We start from the raw sequence: 18,827 nt of genomic DNA on the forward strand, positions 1-18,827 counted from the left end.
TTGGGTAGCTAACAGTATAGTTACATTTCAGTGCAGGATGTTATGAATAGGGAGGTAACAACATATCCCACCATAGGCTTAATTTGACCTGCCTGAAGGGCACATTCAGATACCCCTGGCTTTAGAGCCTCAGTCACAGTTATTTGAAACTATGTGATACTTCAGCAGATACAGCTGATCCCCCGCAAAAGTCACCCCACCCCACCTTGTCCCCATCCAACCCCACACTGAGACAGGAACAGAAGTCATCCTCCTCTAACACTAACAGTTTGTGATCCGTCCTAGCTGTTGATATGATGAACCCTGGTCCGACCAGCAGAGTTCTTATTCCCTGCGTCAGAGGGGTCTTGTGATGACTGATGTTCGCAGTTCATTTTCCCCGTTTACATATCTCAGCCATCTGCTCTGTGTAGCTCAACCTCCAGCTGTCTTCCCCTGACCCCCACGGCCTAGGAAAAAGACGCCTTATTCCAAGAACTCTCTCTTGTTCTTTCTTTTCTTTTTATCACTCTTTATCGTTCTCTCTTGTTCTCTTTAATTTTCTCATTCTCTCTCTGGGTTTCATGGAATACCAGCGAGTTCAAAGAAAGAGTGTGCTTCTTTCCTTCATCTGTCGCTGACAATGCTGTGTTAATGGTGGGAGTTAGCAGATGCTGTGTTAGCAGGTGCTGTGTTAATGGTGGGAGTTAGCAGATGCTGTGTTAATGGTGGGGGTTAGCAGGTGCTGTGTTAATGGTGGGGGTTAGCAGGTGCTGTGTTAATGGTGGGGGTTAGCAGGTGCTGTGTTAATGGTGGGGGTTAGCAGGTGCTGTGTTAATGGTGGGGGTTAGCAGGTGCTGTGTTAATGGTGGGAGTTAGCAGATGCTGTGTTAATGGTGGGAGTTAGCAGGTGCTGTGTTAATGGTGGGGGTTAGCAGGTGCTGTGTTAATGGTGGGAGTTAGCAGGTGCTGTGTTAATGGTGGGGGTTAGCAGGTGCTGTGTTAATGGTGGGAGTTAGCAGGTGCTGTGTTAATGGTGGGAGTTAGCAGGTGCTGTGTTAATGGTGGGGGTTAGCAGGTGCTGTGTTAATGGTGGGAGTTAGCAGGTGCTGTGTTAATGGTGGGGGTTAGCAGGTGCTGTGTTAATGGTGGGGGTTAGCAGGTGCTGTGTTAATGGTGGGGGTTAGCAGGTGCTGTGTTAATGGTGGGGGTTAGCAGGTGCTGTGTTAATGGTGGGGGTTAGCAGATGCTGTGTTAATGGTGGGAGTTATCAGATGGGTGGAACCTGAACAGAGGGGACATGAAAGGTTGTGTGGAGCAGAAGGGACTTTTTAAGCCACTTCTGATGAATGCTTACCTGCCTTTTCTGTGTCTGACACGCATACACTACCGTTAGCCAATTAGGAGCAATTAGGCTGGCCTCTCCCACAAAGCCACTTAAATATGGAATCCGCAATAGGGCAAAACTGCACCACTGTCCGCTCCACGGCCATTGTTATTGGTTTTTTTTTGTTGACAAGCAGAGTTGGGGAGCTTTGGGGGAGCTCCGCGCATCAAGGGAAAAAAATTGTGCGTGCAATGATGTCAGAAGGAAAACAGTATTTGTTTCTTGCAGTAACTTCTTTGTTGTTGTAATATCTCAAACGGATATGGCAGTTTCACTATTAAGGATTCCAGCTTTAATGAATACCCTCTCAGAGATGAGAGAGCAAAACGAGTGTTGCTTCTATTTTTGTCCGCAATATTTTTGCGAATGTAACTAAAGTGCAAAATAGCTTGCTTAATATATTTGCCCTCTTATTAAAATGGACCGACCAGAAATTATTATATATATATTTTTTTTTTACCCCTTTTCCTCCCCAATTTTCGTGATATCCAATTGGTAGTTACAGTCTGGTCCCATCGCTGCAACTCCTGTGCAGAATCGGGAGAGGCGAAGGTCGAGCGCCATGCGTCTTCCAAAACACGACTGTGCCAAACAGCACTGCTTCTTGACACACTGCTCACTTAACCCGGAAGCCAGTCGCACCAATTTGTCAGATGAAACAGTGTACAGCTGGCGACCGAAGTCAGCGTGCATGCACCCAGCCGCCACAAGGAGTCGCTAGAGCGCAATGGGACAAGGACATCCTAGCCGGCCAAACCCTCCCCTAACCCTGACGACACTGGGCCAATTGTGCGCCATCGTGGCCGGCTGCGACACTGCAACACAGCCCGGGATCGAACGTGGATCTGTAGTGACGCCTCTAGCACTGATCAGTGCCTTAGACCGCAGCGCCACTTGGGAGACTAATAACTTTAATTGAATTTGAATATTGTTTTTGTTTGCAGAGATCGAAGCAAAGGAGGCTTGCGATTGGCTGAGAGCGGCCGGCTTCCCCCAGTATGTGCAATTATACAAAGGTAAATACTAAATAGGAATTCTCTCAAGCCATCAAGCACAATCTATTACAGTACAAACCACATCCACATGTTTGCTCATCCATAGCAAACAGTGTCATATCACACTTTCATTTGCCTTGTTTGCCTTTCAGATTGCAGGTTCCCCATTGCTATAGACTGGGTAAAGAGTGATCACGGTTTCCTGGATAAGGACGCGCTAGATTCCCTCTGCAGGTGAGAAGCTAGACTTTCCATCCACTCTCTCCTCACCAGCATCTCCTCATAGAGAGAAAAATAAAGAGAGAGAGAGAGAGAGTCTGTGTTGGGAGTGGGTCCCATGCTGCTGTGTTTGTTTAACCGCCATGCTTCTCTGCTTCCAGGAGATTAAGCACTTTAAACAAATGTGTGGAGCTGAGGCTGGAGCTGGGCAGATCAAAGAGATGGGTGAGTGAGAGTGAACGCCATGGAACACCAACATGGCAACTCTGTCAGAGCCACCGGAGGAACCAGAGGAAAAGCTCCTCATTATCATTTATCGCTTTGATTTCCACTGATATTGATGGCTGGATAGATAGCTCCACCAACCCTCAAAACTCCTAACTTCATTAGTCTCTGTTTGAGAAAGTGAGGCGAAAGCGAAAAGAATTAGGGCAGAAACTCATCTAGAATGAATAAGGTTGCGAAATAATTTTCTCAGTCTAGTTATCTCAGAATGTAGTTGTCTTCGTGAAAATGTCTCCGAAGAGTTACACGATGTCCAGAAATAGATGGCCTTGTTTTATTGTTGCTACATGTCTTCTTATACAGCATCTTGATTGTCTGCTTGTGATTCTCAGGGGGAGGGGTCAGAGGACGAGGAGCCCTGTGCCATCAGCACAAAATGGGCCTATGAGAGGCGGACAAGGCGTTGGCGTCGCCTGGAGGGAATGGGCTTCCTACATTCACCAGACAGCCAGGGCATGTTCCTGTGTGACGCCAACGACCGCCACGAGGTCTACTCCCTTCATAGCACCAGCAGCACAGAGAGCGAGGGCCGTGAGAGCCCCAAGACCGCTATTGACGACCAGGAGCCCAGAAGGAGCTCTTCTCGCTGCTCCTCCATCAACAAGATCCCATCCCTAGACACTTCATTTAGCGGGCCCCCCTCCCCAGGGGGTGAGACGCCCAGTTTTAGCAGCACTGAGGAGCGCTTCCTTGACAAGCCCCCCAGGAAGAAGGGCCCCAGTCTGCTGAGGAAGATGGAAAAACTGCGTCTGAGAGGCACGTCCAACATCCACTCCCCCGCCCACAGTGGCCTCAGCAGGGCTAGGCTGGTCATCTCTGGCCCCGTGCTCCAGGATAGTCTGGATGTCGAGCACAGGCTGAGACGGCTTCAGTGTCTGGACATCTCCACCCTGCAGCACAGGGATAGGGACCGTCCAGGCAGCCAGGCCTCCTCCTCACCTTCTTCCCCCCACTCGGGCAGCAGTAGCCCCAGCCCTTCAGAGAGCAGCAGTACTGTCAGCACCCCCAGCCCAATCACCAGAGTACGCAGCAACCGCCGGGTCCGAGAACAGTACCAGGGGGGACTCCACAGAAACCTGGTTCGAGAGCATCAGGACTACAAGAACGACAGGAATAACCACGAGAGCCTGGTCTTCCAGATCCCCCAGGGGCACAAGCCAGGCACATTCCCCACAGCCCTTACCCACAACAACTTCCTGTTGCCCATAGACAACACCTCCATCAACTGGAGGACTGGGAGTTTCCACGGGTACCGCGGGAGACGGAGCAGAGGGTGTGCAGCGGCCAAGGACAAGGATTCCACCTGCTGCAGCTCCCTAGCCTCATTGGACCACCGAGCCAGTATCTATGACAATGTGCCGATAGGTCAGGTGATTGGCCAGGAGGTGGAGCATCACGGGGAGGCGGAGACGGGGGAGATCAGCGAAAACGATGATGTCTTCTCCGCGCTGGACAGCGTGATGGAGCGTATCATCGGCCTGCAGCAGCTCGTCAACACCTGGATAGACAAACTGTTGGAGGAGGGTGAATCGGAGTCTAACCGCCGCTCCACACCCTCGCCCTGCCCCTCGTCCTCCTCCAATCACATCCACCTGGAGGTTGAGGAGGCAGAGGATTTGGGGCCAGGAGTCATGGAGGGGGAGGGTGAAGGGGACGAGGAGAGCCTAGAGAAGGAGTCTGCGGATGGAGATGACCCTGAGGCACAGTCACCACCATGTAGTATCAGGTGAGAGCAATGTCAGCTGGTCTGAGTACTCATTAAAAAGTCTTTATTACTATCACCCCCTCTCTGAGCCCACATTAATATGGCTGCCATTCTGTTGTCTGTTGTGTATGTATGCAGACGGAGCCAGCACCACTGGTCCAGCGAGCAGAGTCTTCCATCAGTTACCCCCAGCAGCTCAGGAGTCGAGGCCCAGTCTGTTTCTCAACTTCACTTTCTGCAGAAACTCTCCCTGCTTAAACTCACTGCTCTCATGGACAAGTACTCCCCATCTAGCAAGCAGGGCTGGAACTGGTAAGGAATGGGAAGGGGAGAGGGAGAGATGGAATGGTATGGGGAAGGCTGTGGAGAAAGAAGGAGGGAGGGGATGAATGACAAAAATGAGGAGAGCAATGAGGGAGAGGGGAGGATGGGGAAAGGTGGTGGGGAAGAGGGGGAGGAAGGGAGGAGGGGAAGAGGAGGAAGATTAGAGGCAGCTTGTTCAGAGGTTCATTTATTATTTATGTGAAGCTGCAACCTTGCCGTGCCTCTCACAAGACAAAACACAGAATGCTTCAAGAGCAATAAACCCCCACGCCGAAAAAGAATATTAAAAAAATTCAGCGTCTGAAAGAAATGACAAAGTATAACCTTCAGCTTAGATTTGTGGGGAAATTATAGACAGCTTCTCTTCATTCCTTTTTGGTTAAGGTCTGTGGTGTACACTCCCATCTGGCTCTTAGAGGGGTGTGTCTAGGTAACTTTTCTGGCATTGGCCAGGCCTCTCTCTCTTATTTAATTAAAGGGAGCTTGGATCCCATCCTTTCTGGCAAAACTTCGGTTTACATTTGGGAAAAGTGAAGTGCTTACACATCCCAAAGTTTACCTGCGTTTTTAGTTTGTTATTGATTTGAAAGAGGCAGGCATGTGCTCAACATCTGCTAGAATTCGGTGAAGTGTTTCCAGTGCAGGGTGAAGACCTATGGCCTATAGAGTACACTAATGAAAGATATGGTGGAATGTTAACTCAAACATAGTGGCTAGGCACCTTTCCTCTCGGTGGTTAACGGCAGTGACCTCAAATAGCGTTACACAGGAAACACGTAATGATGCATGGGAACCATAGATGTAACATGCGCCCGAATACAACAGCTGTATTCCACTGTAAGGTCTACACCTGTTGTATTCGGTGCATGTGACAAATAAAATTAGATTTGATAGAGATAGATAGAGGACTCATCTTCGTATCTGTCCCATAATAGCGTCTGTGACAGCATGGGCAGCGCCATTGAGGCTATCTCCATTTTAAAGTAGCCCATTTTCTTATTTTTCATTGGCTGATTGCTCCCAACTCATAGGAATTCCCACCCAGTTGACTACTTTAAAATGGCGGAAGCCTTCAATGGCAACGTCCATACTGAAATGGGTTATATCCATGATGAGTCCTCTATCTATCTCTATGATGGGAAGTCAACACATCCCAATCTGTTAGAATGAGATTTTGCTTTCATTGTTTGTAGCTATTTCCTCGAAATCTGATCTCCTAACCTTGGATCCCCCACGGATCAATTAATAAAGTGTTTGACATTATTCATTTGTGTAGCGAACTGGAGTAAAACTGATTGCTTAAATTGGCAATCAGCAGTAGAATCAATAACAAAGCGTCTCCCTAGCCTTGTTTCGGTAAAAAGCTTAGGGATGGGGCTGGAGAAATGTAACCACTCTCAAATTCCTAGACAGGGCTATGGATGCAAGGACTGGCCATCCATTATATAAAAAAGTATAGTTTTAACCATGCTTTGAGGCTATATAGTGTTTGTTTACATTTACTTTGTTGACAAACATTGGAGTTTTGTGGTACGACAGTTGAAATAAGCTCAAGAAGGAATTTATAAGTTATATTCTTCAAGAATCAATTTGTACATATAATTCATTTTGATGTAGCAATTGATGTAGCGTCTGCTGATTTCCCCTGTAAGGCAAAAGGACAGGGTAATTGACTTTTTGAGAGCAGAGTAATTGGGCTATTTGTTTTAACAATCATTGAGCTAACTACAAAACAGATAACCTACTCCTGCCTCTCATCGCGTTCCCATTGATCCTGAGCTTCAGTATTCTGTACAAGTTTCATTCCAGATAACTGTTGTCTTATTTTCTGTGGCCAAACACCTTGCCCCTTGGCTTTGTCTCTAATCAACAATATCTACATGTGGTTATTACCTAGCAGGGAGAGGCTGGGGCTCCTCAAACACATGACCAACAGGAAACTCTCTCTCCCTCACTCACTCAATTACATGAAATCACAAGCAGAACACCATTAAGCTAATGAAATGAGGTGGACGCAGAAGATATGTTTTAATTGAACAGCTGAAGACTAGAATGGAAATGCAGTCCGTAATGGGAGAGAGCACTATCAAAGAGAAGCATGTTGTATGAACATTTGTGAATCTAATTCCAGTCGACTCAATTTATCATACATTTGATTGGCTCTGAAGCTAGCTATCTAGGGGATGATTTAAATTGTCTTCATGTTATCTTCTTGGCTACACTGGCCGTTACCATGGCACTCACTTGCTGGCTTATGAAAACAAGCCATTCAGCACTCACTGGGCTTTAAAAGAAATATCCCGTCAGAGTCGTACACAAAGCCCTCAGCTAAGTGCATGTGTGAGTCTTGGTCAGATCCCTATGTAGGCTCCCACTGGGCACAGACGTGAGTTCAACGTCTAGTTTTGATTTACATTTGGTTGAGTTGTCAACTAACGTGAATTCAACAAATCAAAATCTACAAAACATTGGATTTAGGTTAAAAGTTGGGTGAAAAAAAATACACAATTCCCTTACATTAATGACTTTTTGCTAATACAATCAGTTTTCCACATTGATTCAACGTCATTACATATCATTTTCTTTCTGAGATTACATGGAAACAACGTTGATTCAACCAATTTTTGTCTAGTGGGTTCTTACATATTGTACAAATATGCAATGCAGTGTTGTTTGAAGTAGAACATATCCAGAAGGAATAAAATACAATGTAACAACTTAGGGCAACTTTACAGAAGTATGACTATCTTCATATAACTTCTATACAAAAACCTCTTTACCTTCAAAAGCAACACTAGAAGTCCATCTTGAATTGTTTGTCTCCCCCCTCAGGACATTCCCCAAGCCTCCGAGGAAGACCAAAGCCCCAGAGCTGAAGGGCAGGAGGGTGTTTGGTGTACCCCTCCTCCACAGTGTGCAGCAGACAGGGGAACCACTACCCCCCAGCATCCTCAAGGCCATAATTTATCTGAGGACAGAGTGTCTCGATCAGGTACTGGACTCTAACCTCCTGTACCACCAATATACAGTTGAAGTCGGAAGTTTACAGAATAATAGTAGAGAGAATAATAGTAGAGAGAATGATTTATTTCAGCTTTTATTTCTTTCATCACATTCCCAGTGGGTCAGAAGCATTGCCTTTAAATTACTTAACTTGGGTCGATTTTTCTTCTGAGGTCTTGGTTGATTTCTTTTGATTTTCCCATGATGTCAAGCAAAGAGGCACTGAGTTTGAAGGTAGGCCTTGAAATACATCCACAGGTACACCTCCAACTGACTCAAATTATGTCAATTAGCCTATCAGAAACTTCTAAAGCCATGACATCATTTTCTGGAATTTTCCAAGCTGTTTAAAGACACAGTCAACTTAGTGTATGTAAACTTCTGGCCCACTGGAATTGTGATATAGTGAAGTATAAGTGAAATAACCTGTCTGTAAACAATTGTTGGAAAAATTACTTGTCATGCACAACGTAGATGTCCAAAACGACTTGCCAAAACTATAGTTTGTTCATGAGAAATTTGTGGAGTGGTTGAAAAACAAGTTTTAATGACTCCAAACTTTAATGACTGTAAACTTCCGACTTCAACTGTATACAGTGCTGCTCATGCATTATTAAAGCCAGAGTCCTTAATTGAAACTAACAAAGCTGTTTTGGTAAAAAGCTGAGGGATGGGCCTAGGGAAAAGTAACCACTCAAATTCATCCATTATATCAAAATGATAGTTTTAACCATGTTTTGTGTGTTTTCATTTATATTGTTTACAAACATTGGTGTCAAACAAGCTTATATTTTGGGTTCTGACGGAGTACGACAGTTGAACTAAGCTCATGAGGCATTTATAAGTTATATTCTTCAAGAATCAATATTTCATTAATTTGTAAGTCCAAAAATATATGTAGCAGCTAGGGATTCTAGCTTTATAGGGACAGTTCACCCAACATCAAAGTTGGTTAGACGTTTTCATTCCTCGAAAATGGTCTAAAGTCAAGCTTACAGTCCCGATTCCATGCCATCTATAGTGGTCTCTCTACATAACATAATGTCATGGAATATGGACCACAGTTGACAAGGTACTTAGATTCATGGGGTGAACTGTCCCTTTAAGATTGTGAAGGACACCCAGGTCTGGGCCATCAGCTATTCCTCTCCAACCTATTAACATCGGTGTCATGCATTGATACTATGGAGTACACAGCACCTGGGTTGAATTACACCCCGGTGACACCTTGACCTACTGTAAATTGGAGTCATGGTTAAACATAGTGGAGGGTCCTATACTGAGAACAGAGACAGATGAGCATGAGGAATGTGAGGTCCGCTTTCATTTATCTTCCATGTTGAGGGTGGGTTATGAGGTGCTTTAGAGGGATCTCCTACTTACAAAGATGAATGGAAGTTATTCTAGTTCGACAGGCCTTAGGATAGCCTCCTACATGAGTCTGACCTGCCATCCCGGCTTTAAAACCCCCATTCCACACCACACGCACACACTCCTAACCCTCTCGTCCTCTCAGGTGGGTCTGTTTCGAAAGTCGGGGGTGAAGTCTCGTATCCAGTGCCTGCGCGACATGGTGGAGGAAGACCCAGAGGCCGTGTCCTACGAGGGCCAATCAGCGTTTGACGTGGCTGATATGGTGAAGCAGTACTTCAGAGACCTACCAGAACCTGTGTTCTCCAGCAAGCTCTGCAAGTCCTTCCTGCATATCTACCAATGTAAGGGGATAGAACTTACAACACTGCTTGGGCCAGTACAGTAAAGACTGGATTGGCTAAACATGCAAGAAAGGTTAGGCAGATTGAAACCAGTTTTGGACATTTTTATAGTGTAAGCACAATGAGAGAATCACAAAGCAATTCTATCCACATACTTACATGTCTCGCTCCCACATCCACAGACTTCCCCAAAGACCAGCAGTTCTGTGCGGCCCAAGCAGCCATCTTCCTCCTGCCTGATGAGAACCGTGAGGCCCTGCAGACATTCCTCTTCTTCCTCCGAGATGTGGTGGGCTGCGTGGATGAAAACCAGATGACCCCCACCAACATTGCTGTGTGCCTGGCCCCCTCCCTCTTCCATCTCAACACCCTGAAGAGAGAGGACAACACAGCAAGGTACGGTGCTCTATCTCCGGAGGAGGACGACGTCAAGTTGCTCCTAGAATCTAGGGTCGTACTCTAGATGCTGATCTATGCAGTTTGGGGAATTTTAACCATAGCGGTTGAGGTTAGGATTGGGGGAGGGTGCTGGTCAATGTAGCCAAGTACAGTCCACTGCCTCCGGGGGAGGAGTAGGACAAAGTTAACCCCTAGATGCTGATATAAGATCACTTCTGGGGTTTTCAACCGTAATGGTTGAGGTTAGGATTGGGGGAGTGTAAGATGATCCTGGATCTGTGCGTAAGAGCAACTTCTTTACGAGCGAAGGTCTGGGTCCCACATTCCTAGTTAGAACTCCTTCTTACGTTATGGCATAAGATTACTCCGGTGCACATTGCTTTACATTCATCGCTACAACTGCAGGTTTTCATTTGTCTGTTTGAAATGTTGTGTTTGTTTATTCTTCTTCTTCTTACGCAGCATCAGATTCATGTTAAAAAGTGTGGAGTTAGGTTCTTTGAGTTGCCAGAGATTACATCAACTGTAGTAATGTAGCCAAAACCCTATTTCCCTGTGTGGTAATGAATAGCTGTCGGATGGGTTTAGTTTAAAGGCAGAGAGAGAGAGACTTATGTAACCCTGCATGAATTGCCCATCTGGACATAATTTCTCTTAGATAGAAGAGATATTATATATTTAATACTGTTCAGCTGGTTACTGCAAGAGAAAGAGAAAAAGCAGAGAGAGGGGTGGAGGGAAAGAGAGGGGAGGGAGAGAAAGAGACGGTCCAGGTGAGAAACAGGGAGAGACATTTGCACATTAATCATTTTTCAAAACACATCTGTCTATGACCTTAGCTTTTGAGTCTGGCGCTCAGCTTCACAAGACTAGTTATCTGTAGTTGTTGGCAAAGTGAGACACAAACACACACAGCTCAGCTGCACACATTCTGCTGATACCCGGTATTCTGACAGCATGTCTAGAAGTTCCAACTTCACGTGGAAAAGTCGCATTTTGGACCCAGTGATGTCATATCGCACAGGCCTGATTGTGTCCGATGTAGCCGGTCAGAGACAATAGACCACCCCCCTTCCCTTCCTTGTGCCAGGCCAGCAGGCCAGGGGAGCCAGCGGGCTCAGCCATTACCTCACAGGCTGTAAGGGCAGAGCACTGATGGAAATCAGAACACAACACACACTCTGTATCTCCCATCACTGGAAACAGAGTTCTGCCTTGATACACGTCACACTGGAAACAATGACCAGAACAAATCAACTCCACTCCAATGGACTGTTGTGTTGTGGCACATTGTGCTTCTAGGATACAGTGGCGTTAGTAAATCTTTTGCTGTTTTGCTTTGCTACATATTTTAATTAGTTTGGAAGCCGATGCTGACGTTGCTTTTTGTATTGAATAACAGTCCTTTTTCTCAGCTTCTGCTTGTAAGGGTCACAAATAAACTGCATAATATGAGTCTATGGGAGCCTAGCGTAGCAATAGAAACTGTACTACATACATTTTCAACTGTGATGTAATGACATTTCCTGTTTCTCTGACCTAGGTCAAGCCACAGGAAGTACAGCCTGGGTAGACCTGACCAGAGGGACCTTAGTGAGAACCTGGCTGCCACTCAGGGCCTGGCCCACATGGTGACGGAGTCCCTGTGCCTCTTCAAGGTACACACTACAGTAAAGTTAGGGTACAGCCTGTTCTAGCCACACTAATCCACATCACGTGTGCACAGCATGTAGGTGTTACTGCCAAGACCCAGCAGAGCAAACACCATTCTCTCATGAGTGTACCCTCTCTGTGCAGTAGTTCGTAAAGTATGTTACAAAAAGCAGACAGGCACTTTTCCTATTGTTCATAACCATAACCCATCTGCAGGGGCAATTAAATGAGGAGGCACTTCATCTATGTTATTCAGTTCAGTCAGTTCATTGTATTGACTTGATTATACAGAATAAGAATATGAGAAAATGAGAACATGAATGCCAACAGGCTATTAATCACCATAGCTTCGCTTAATGCAATAGTATATCCAATGGTCAAGAAGACATATGTAGTTTCTTGTGACAGACGTTAACACGCAATATTTGTTTCTGGTTCTCGAGATGAAGTCATATGTGGCCCTATTTGTGAAAAAGTCAAGCTAACTCTTCCTCTCTCTTTCTCTGATCCTTCCAGCTTCCAGAGTTCTGGCCGGGCCAGAGTGTGAGCAACCCCAGTGAGGAGGCTGTCTGGGTGGATGGGGGTCGGAGTTCACTCTCTCAGGGTGGGGAGGAGGAGCAGGATGAGAGGGCCAGACTGGTCCAGACCACCCAGCACCTGTTGAGAGAGGCCAGGGAGAAGAGTAGAGGCTGGGAGACCTGCTCTGGACCAGACGATGTGGACCTGGTTTTTAAGAAGGTGTGTGGTGGAATCTGATGGAATTAATGAATGAATTAATGAATAAAATAAAATGAATGAATACAGTGACCAATAAAAGTTATTCTGACAGCAAGCCACTACCAAAACAACACCTATAAAGAACAGCCCAGACTAATGAAAGGTTAATTATGTATGAGTCAACATAAAAACATTCTCCAGTGAGTCAGACACATTAAGCACCCAGAGCTTGAGCTGAGATGTGTGTGTCGAGTAAGAGGGATTATCAAGGGTCAAAAACACGTTCTCACACTGGTTCTCACACTGGTTCTCACACTGGGTCTCACCCCCCCTCCCCCCCTCCCCATACCAGGTCGATGATGGCTGGCCCCTGCGGTTGTGGAAGGGCTCTGTTGAGGTAGATGCCCCCCAGAAAGAGGCCCTCCAGCGGGTCCTGAGGGAGCATGGGCACTGGGAGAAGACCCTCAAACAGTCTGCAGTAGTCCAGACCCTGACCAAGGACACTGAGGTCTACCGCTACCTCCTGCAAGGCCTGGGATCCCGGCCGCCACAGGAGCACCTGCTGCTGAGGTAATGAGGTGTTACCAGGGCGACGCTGCATGGTTCTTTAGGCAGGCTGCTGACTCTGCTGCTTAAGAGTATAAGGGACAGAGGAGTCAGGGACAAAGAGTTTAGCTTGGACTTGAACACTCTGGCTAAAGTTGCTTTGACATGGTGCCTGTTGTTGTTGTACTAGTGCTACATTCTGGCATCACAGTGAGTGTCTATTTCTCACTCAGCTTGAGTCTGAAGTCTGTTTTTATAATTAACCAGAATAATCTCCTATCATTTCCCCATGCAGGACCTGGCAGTCAGACCTGTCGGCTGGTCCTGCTTATGTGTCGGCTGTGTCTACAGAGCACCGTGAGGCTCCCATGGAGGGGGTGAGAGCCCAGGTCCTCTCTTGTCTCTACCTGGTAGAACCCCTGGGGGCCAAAAGGTCCCGACTTACACACTTCTGTCGTACAGATACAAGGTAGGAAAGACTTAGGGAGGGTAAGAGGGGAGGAGGAAGTGAGAGGAAGGGTGTGAGAGAATATGAAAGATTTCAGAAAATACAGGGCCTTTAAAAAAGATATCCAGAGACTAGCTTATTCTTTACCTTCCGTAATGAGGTATTCTTTGCAGTATCTCAAGTGCAATCAAAGCTTCTCAAAAGAGACACTCAAATAGAGAGAAAATAAAGAAATGAACATGAAGAAGGGACCCCTCGTGTACACTTGATTTAGCTCTCTTCAGAGTTCTCTCTAGATTTTCTGCTTCTTACATGATCAATTTATTCCCTGCGTGGTTCTGCTGGGTTATTCTGTAGACCCCCGCTGTTTCCATTTGTTTCAGCTGATTTAAAGAAACAAGCCAGGCAATGGAAAACAGGTGTCTAGAAGCACACAGAGACAGAGATGGAGAGAGAGAGATTAAATGAAAAGATAGAGAATGACAGAGGGAAGTCAAAAGAGAGACTGTGAAAGAGAAGGAGGGGAAAGTAGAGGGAGTGTGTGTCTTATACTGAAATATATTGTACTGCTCCAATAGACCAGCATCAGTGGAAGTAGTTGACTACTCACAGGGGCGAAAATCTGATATCAACTTTGGAGGGGACAATTACATTACATTTTCTCAAGAGCAATTCCTGAGGGGGACACCAAAAGTAGTGCTGTAACACATAGCCTACGTTTAATATGGTAAATGTATATTGAGGAACCAAAGAAATAAGGTGTTTGCCGTACTCCTAACTACCGGTACCCAAAACTACACAACTAATCACAACAGCAATACCATTGCCTTTAACAAATCTTAGTTCAGTCACCAGTTTAAGTTGAGAGCGGGGGTATCCATGGCATTTTCCAATTATGTTCCTATTTTACAAGTAAAAAAAATTGAGAACCTTTCATAATGTTGCCAAACAAAGACTCAACAAACTTACCTGAGACTCCCTGTCTCTGCCAGTCTGTCCCTGCATATCTGTCCCCAACTCTGCTGTCTGTGTGCCATCTGTTGCCTGCTCTGCCTAATGACATCATTGTGAAACATTTCCATTAGAATTTCATTTCTTTCTTATGAACATTTTATCAACTAGTCTTTGAGATATTAGGCTACGAGGGTTCTTACTTTGCGTTTTGGTGTACTGAAAAATACTCTGATGTCCGTCTTTTTTCTGCCATTTTTCTACCTGGTTGGCTACACACACACAGTATGTAGGTTATTTACAGTAGGAGATGGGCTTCTATCATCTTATCTTCTATCATTCTATATGGGCTTCGATCTAAAAGGTAGCTAGCAAATGTGAAATGGATTGCAGTGACAAGAGTTGACAGCTGTATGAGTTCACCATTTACACAACATATGCTGCAACCTTTTGTAATTTTAATCGTTTGTTTCATATTGGCTGGCTTCTAACAATAGCTGAATTTGCAAAGCTAGCGAGCACCAATTCAGTGGTGTTTGCTATAATCTTTGCTACCCGGGTTAAATAAAGGTGAAATAAAATATATAAATAAAAGTTCCCTTGCGACAATTTAGCTTTTGCAACGAGACCATTAAATATATTTAAAACAATGGTAGTAGAGAGTGTAGTTCTGTTCAGTTTATCGCTAACCTTATCACAGGGACTTTGAAGCACTAACTTACATGCATGCTGATCTTGGAATAAATTGACGATAGCAAAGATTCCATCTTTGACGACGCCACATAAATGGAATAGGTACTAGCTAGCTTAATAGTTAATATTTGCACGCTAGCTCTGCATATTCAGCTAGTGTGTGTGCGCGATTGACTGGATTAACCTCACGTCAGTTACGTGCATTGAGTGCCTTTCAGACAGTAGATATGACCTCTACGTTACCTCGCAAGCTAAGGAACTGGCAGTGGATCAAACCATTGTGAGGCAAAGGGTGGGGGGGGGGGCGGCGCAATCTTTTGAAACTTAAAAACGAGCTATTAAGTGTCTATAATCAGCACAATTGCTTTCATTGCGTATTATTAATATTATTTAAATTACATAGTTATGTTTCAGTGATATATTGGGGGGGACAAATCATATTTTTCCCAGGATGGGGGGGTCGTGTCCCCCCCGTCCCCCCCGGGATTTACACCCGACTACTCACTTAGCCACACTTTCATCACACTAGGAGTTTCAGTAAGGCAGCAAAGTGAGATTTGAACGAGACGGTTTGCCAACAAGACAGATTCACACAATTATCTCTGCAGGTTTTTCTCACTTCATTACATCAGAACTGAGCAGCAATGGAGAACATCTCTGCCTTGTTCTACTCTCTTTAAATACTCATAGAAAAGAGCTTGGCAGGCCAAAATGTATTGGCCTTATTTGTAATGCCAGTGGCATTAGACTATTTGTTTTATTGTCACATACACCCGATAGGTGCAGTGAAATGTTTTCCTATTATCGATAATAAATTCACTGGCCTTCAGTCTGCTAAGCTTAGTAGCGAAGGCCAATGAGACTGATCCAATCAGAGGATATAGAGGAAATTGAAAGGGTGTGTCAGTGTGTCTCATGCAGCAAGGTTTGGTTGCGTTCCAGGCAGACTATATTGCAGTATTGCTACATGCATCAATGGTTGCTTGTCACGTCACTAGTTATCATTAACTCTTACAGCGATTGTTTTTGTTGATATTTAGAAAGGTTGACTTTAAAATAGATGAGTTAATTGCATGCTACGGTGCATTTCCATTTAGCCATCTTGTGTCGATAAAAACAGCTGCACGTAATGACGTCCCACAATAAATAAAAAGTGGTTGAAGTGTTTCCATTATCCATTATCCATTTTAAATTGGTGACAGGCTATTCCCTCCCACCTATCTGTTTCCTGTCTCTGGTAGCCCGCGAAAGCCAGCATGGATAGAATGCAATAATTGACTAATATTTGCCATAATTGTAATCATTCTTACGTGGCAACATATCGCCACAGTCCATGCCATGGTGAAACTTGCATTCCTGTAGATTAGAAATAATTGGATAGTGAAACTTGCCAACCAAAGAGAAAAGCAAGGTGAAACAATTAAAGATGAAAAATCTGTCTATGTGCTCAAGCAAGGCACTTAACCCTAATTGCTCCTGTAAGTCGCTATGTATACGAGTGTCTGCTAAATGACAAAAATGTCAAATGTATCCTATATCTGCCATTTCCATTACACGTTGCAATAATTTGCGACATTGCTTTTGTAGAATAAACGTGGGTCAATGGAAACCTGCCGACTGACTGATATGGTTAGGTCTGGCAGGCAACTGCAGTGTAGTCTGCCTGAAATGCAGCCCTTGTTTCTCTGACTGTGGCTCATCTGAACCCTGGTGATGCTTCCTGTGTACTAACTTCCTGTTCCTATGTGGTTTCCAGGGGCCGGTCCCAGGAGTGGCACAACAGAGTGAGTGGACACCTACTGGCTTCCAACCTGCTGGCTATCAGGGACTCCTTCAGACCTGACCATAGACAGACCAAGATCTGAGTTATAGTCCCGAGACAGAGCCCAGGCCTTGTCGAGCCGAAAGAGGAGGAGAGAGCAGAACAACACAAACAGATACACAGAAGCCTCCAGGCATACAGCTGTAGCAGAGGAAATGAAAGAGGGAGTAGAAGGCAAGAGAGGAGGGGGAGCTGAGAAGTTGTCTTAAACCCGAGACCTGATGTGAATTCCAGAAGCGGACTCACAGCAGGGGTCGTCTGATGAAGTGTTCAGGCGGAGGCGGCGGAGCTTTGCGTTATCAAGAGTGACTCGGGAGCCTGTCACCGTAATGAAACGTCTCATCCCATTTAAGTGACTGTTTCAGGCCTAATGCATGGCAGGGGGGCCTCCGGCAGAGAGTTAGAACAGGGCCTTGTGTGACAGTTCAGTAGAAAATATACCTTTTTGTAGATAAAAGCCTCGGTTGGTCACACTTTCAAGCAGGGCAAAGTCAAGGATTTAGGAAAGCCTTGTCTTGCAGTTGAGAACTGAGGAGATTCTCTTGTACATGTGCCATTGTGACAGATATTCAGCAAGGCAGGTTGCTGTCCTCAAAACTGTACTCTAAATGATTTTACTGTCAAAAGAATATCATTACTTAATTTTACTAGTATGTGTGTATTTGACTTGACACTTCAGTGTTACTCTGGTTTTAAAGTGTGTCTAATGTTGTAAACTTACAAATGTATGACACAGTATGTTTATACATGTACATATTCATAAATGTGAGCTTTATCTTATTCAATTTATTATTAAATGGCTTTTTTCTTAAAATTATTCAACAAAATATGTATTTAGCAATAGTAAGAGATTTATTTAAATATTGGTTTTCAAGGTGAAAAAAATTGCAGCGTACCTTTTTTGTAATAAGTGTGCTGAATTGAAATGATACATCAATAATGACAACTGATTAAAATGTTGCCTTCTCGCTTTTGTGTGTGTCGTGATGATGGCCTGCTTGAATCCCAGCCAGTCACACTGATTGTTCCCTCTGAAGACCCTGAAATAGCGAACAGCCAGAGGAAGATGTGTCACACTGCTTCCATCAGAGAAGATTTACAGGTCTGGGCTTATGATGTTAATTTCCAAAGACAAACATTCTCTCTCCCTGTTACAATACACTTAGGAAATTATTTATGCTGTCAAACTGCCCACTCGTGTCATATTTGCATAATTTTCATTTGCATATCATATTGAGTCATCTCCAAGATCACATAATTCAATCCCCTTTAAACACTTAGTACTGAGGCATTCGCCTAAGATCAGGAATATGCTGAATAACTAACTGCATGAGAATGGGAAGTAAAAATACCTCACATGGTTAGGCCATCAGACTGGATATAAAGGATGACTGTTGGAATTCCTATAACAGTCTAATAACAGCAACGTATAGCATATAACAGTGACTGTGGCGAAGATTTCAGATTGGGTTCGGGTAAATCCATTCCATATGGTTGCGCAATCAGGAAGTGTCTTGACAACTTGACTCTGTAACTCAAAGGTCAAAAGAGGTCATGATGGAATCAGGCCAGAAAAATTAATCAACAGATCCTTGACGCCTAACCTCTCCTCTCACCACCTAACACTTGGTAACCTAGTAGTATAGCACGAAAGACTGGGATGTGACTACAGTCCATGGAAATTGAAGTAGACACTCGAGGAAAAACACGTTCATTTTGTGCAGTGAAGTCACCTGGCTGGCTGACCCAGAGGGGCAGAATAAGATGAAACCATAGACTACTGCTGAGGGATCTATATTCCTATTGTTAATGCACGTGCTATTGAAGCTTGGTGCCAAAACAACGTGGCAAACCATTTTCCTCCTGAAGACTCTGTCAAAACCCCTTTAGCATATTGTCCTTCAACCGGGGACCTGCACACCAAAGTACCCATTTTGTGGAAGACATACATTTTTAATAAAGGCACTGGGAATCACTTTGAGGAGC

At 44.8% G+C, this 18,827-nt stretch overlaps 1 protein-coding gene across 2 annotated transcripts in view; it reads left to right on the forward strand.

Annotated features, from left to right (window-relative positions):
* The window catches only part of LOC106603488 (rho GTPase-activating protein 7), an 88,709-nt gene extending 70,900 nt beyond the window's left edge, over positions 1–17,809 (forward strand). For both annotated transcript variants that reach the window (XM_082974613.1, XM_082974614.1), the window contains exons 2-14: positions 2,311–2,382; positions 2,514–2,595; positions 2,742–2,805; positions 3,198–4,591; positions 4,709–4,882; positions 7,727–7,886; positions 9,414–9,612; positions 9,795–10,008; positions 11,555–11,669; positions 12,181–12,402; positions 12,734–12,951; positions 13,223–13,396; positions 16,776–17,809. In XM_082974613.1, coding sequence (XP_082830739.1) covers positions 2,311–2,382; positions 2,514–2,595; positions 2,742–2,805; positions 3,198–4,591; positions 4,709–4,882; positions 7,727–7,886; positions 9,414–9,612; positions 9,795–10,008; positions 11,555–11,669; positions 12,181–12,402; positions 12,734–12,951; positions 13,223–13,396; positions 16,776–16,884 — 3,197 coding nt within the window. In that variant the 3' untranslated portion in view covers positions 16,885–17,809. The remainder of the gene's footprint in view (positions 1–2,310; positions 2,383–2,513; positions 2,596–2,741; positions 2,806–3,197; positions 4,592–4,708; positions 4,883–7,726; positions 7,887–9,413; positions 9,613–9,794; positions 10,009–11,554; positions 11,670–12,180; positions 12,403–12,733; positions 12,952–13,222; positions 13,397–16,775) is intronic.
* The last annotated feature ends 1,018 nt before the right edge of the window (positions 17,810–18,827 follow it).

This window comes from Salmo salar, chromosome 04 (assembly GCF_965601325.2).
Source record: "Salmo salar chromosome 04, fSalSal1, whole genome shotgun sequence".
Taxonomy (NCBI): domain Eukaryota; kingdom Metazoa; phylum Chordata; class Actinopteri; order Salmoniformes; family Salmonidae; genus Salmo; species Salmo salar.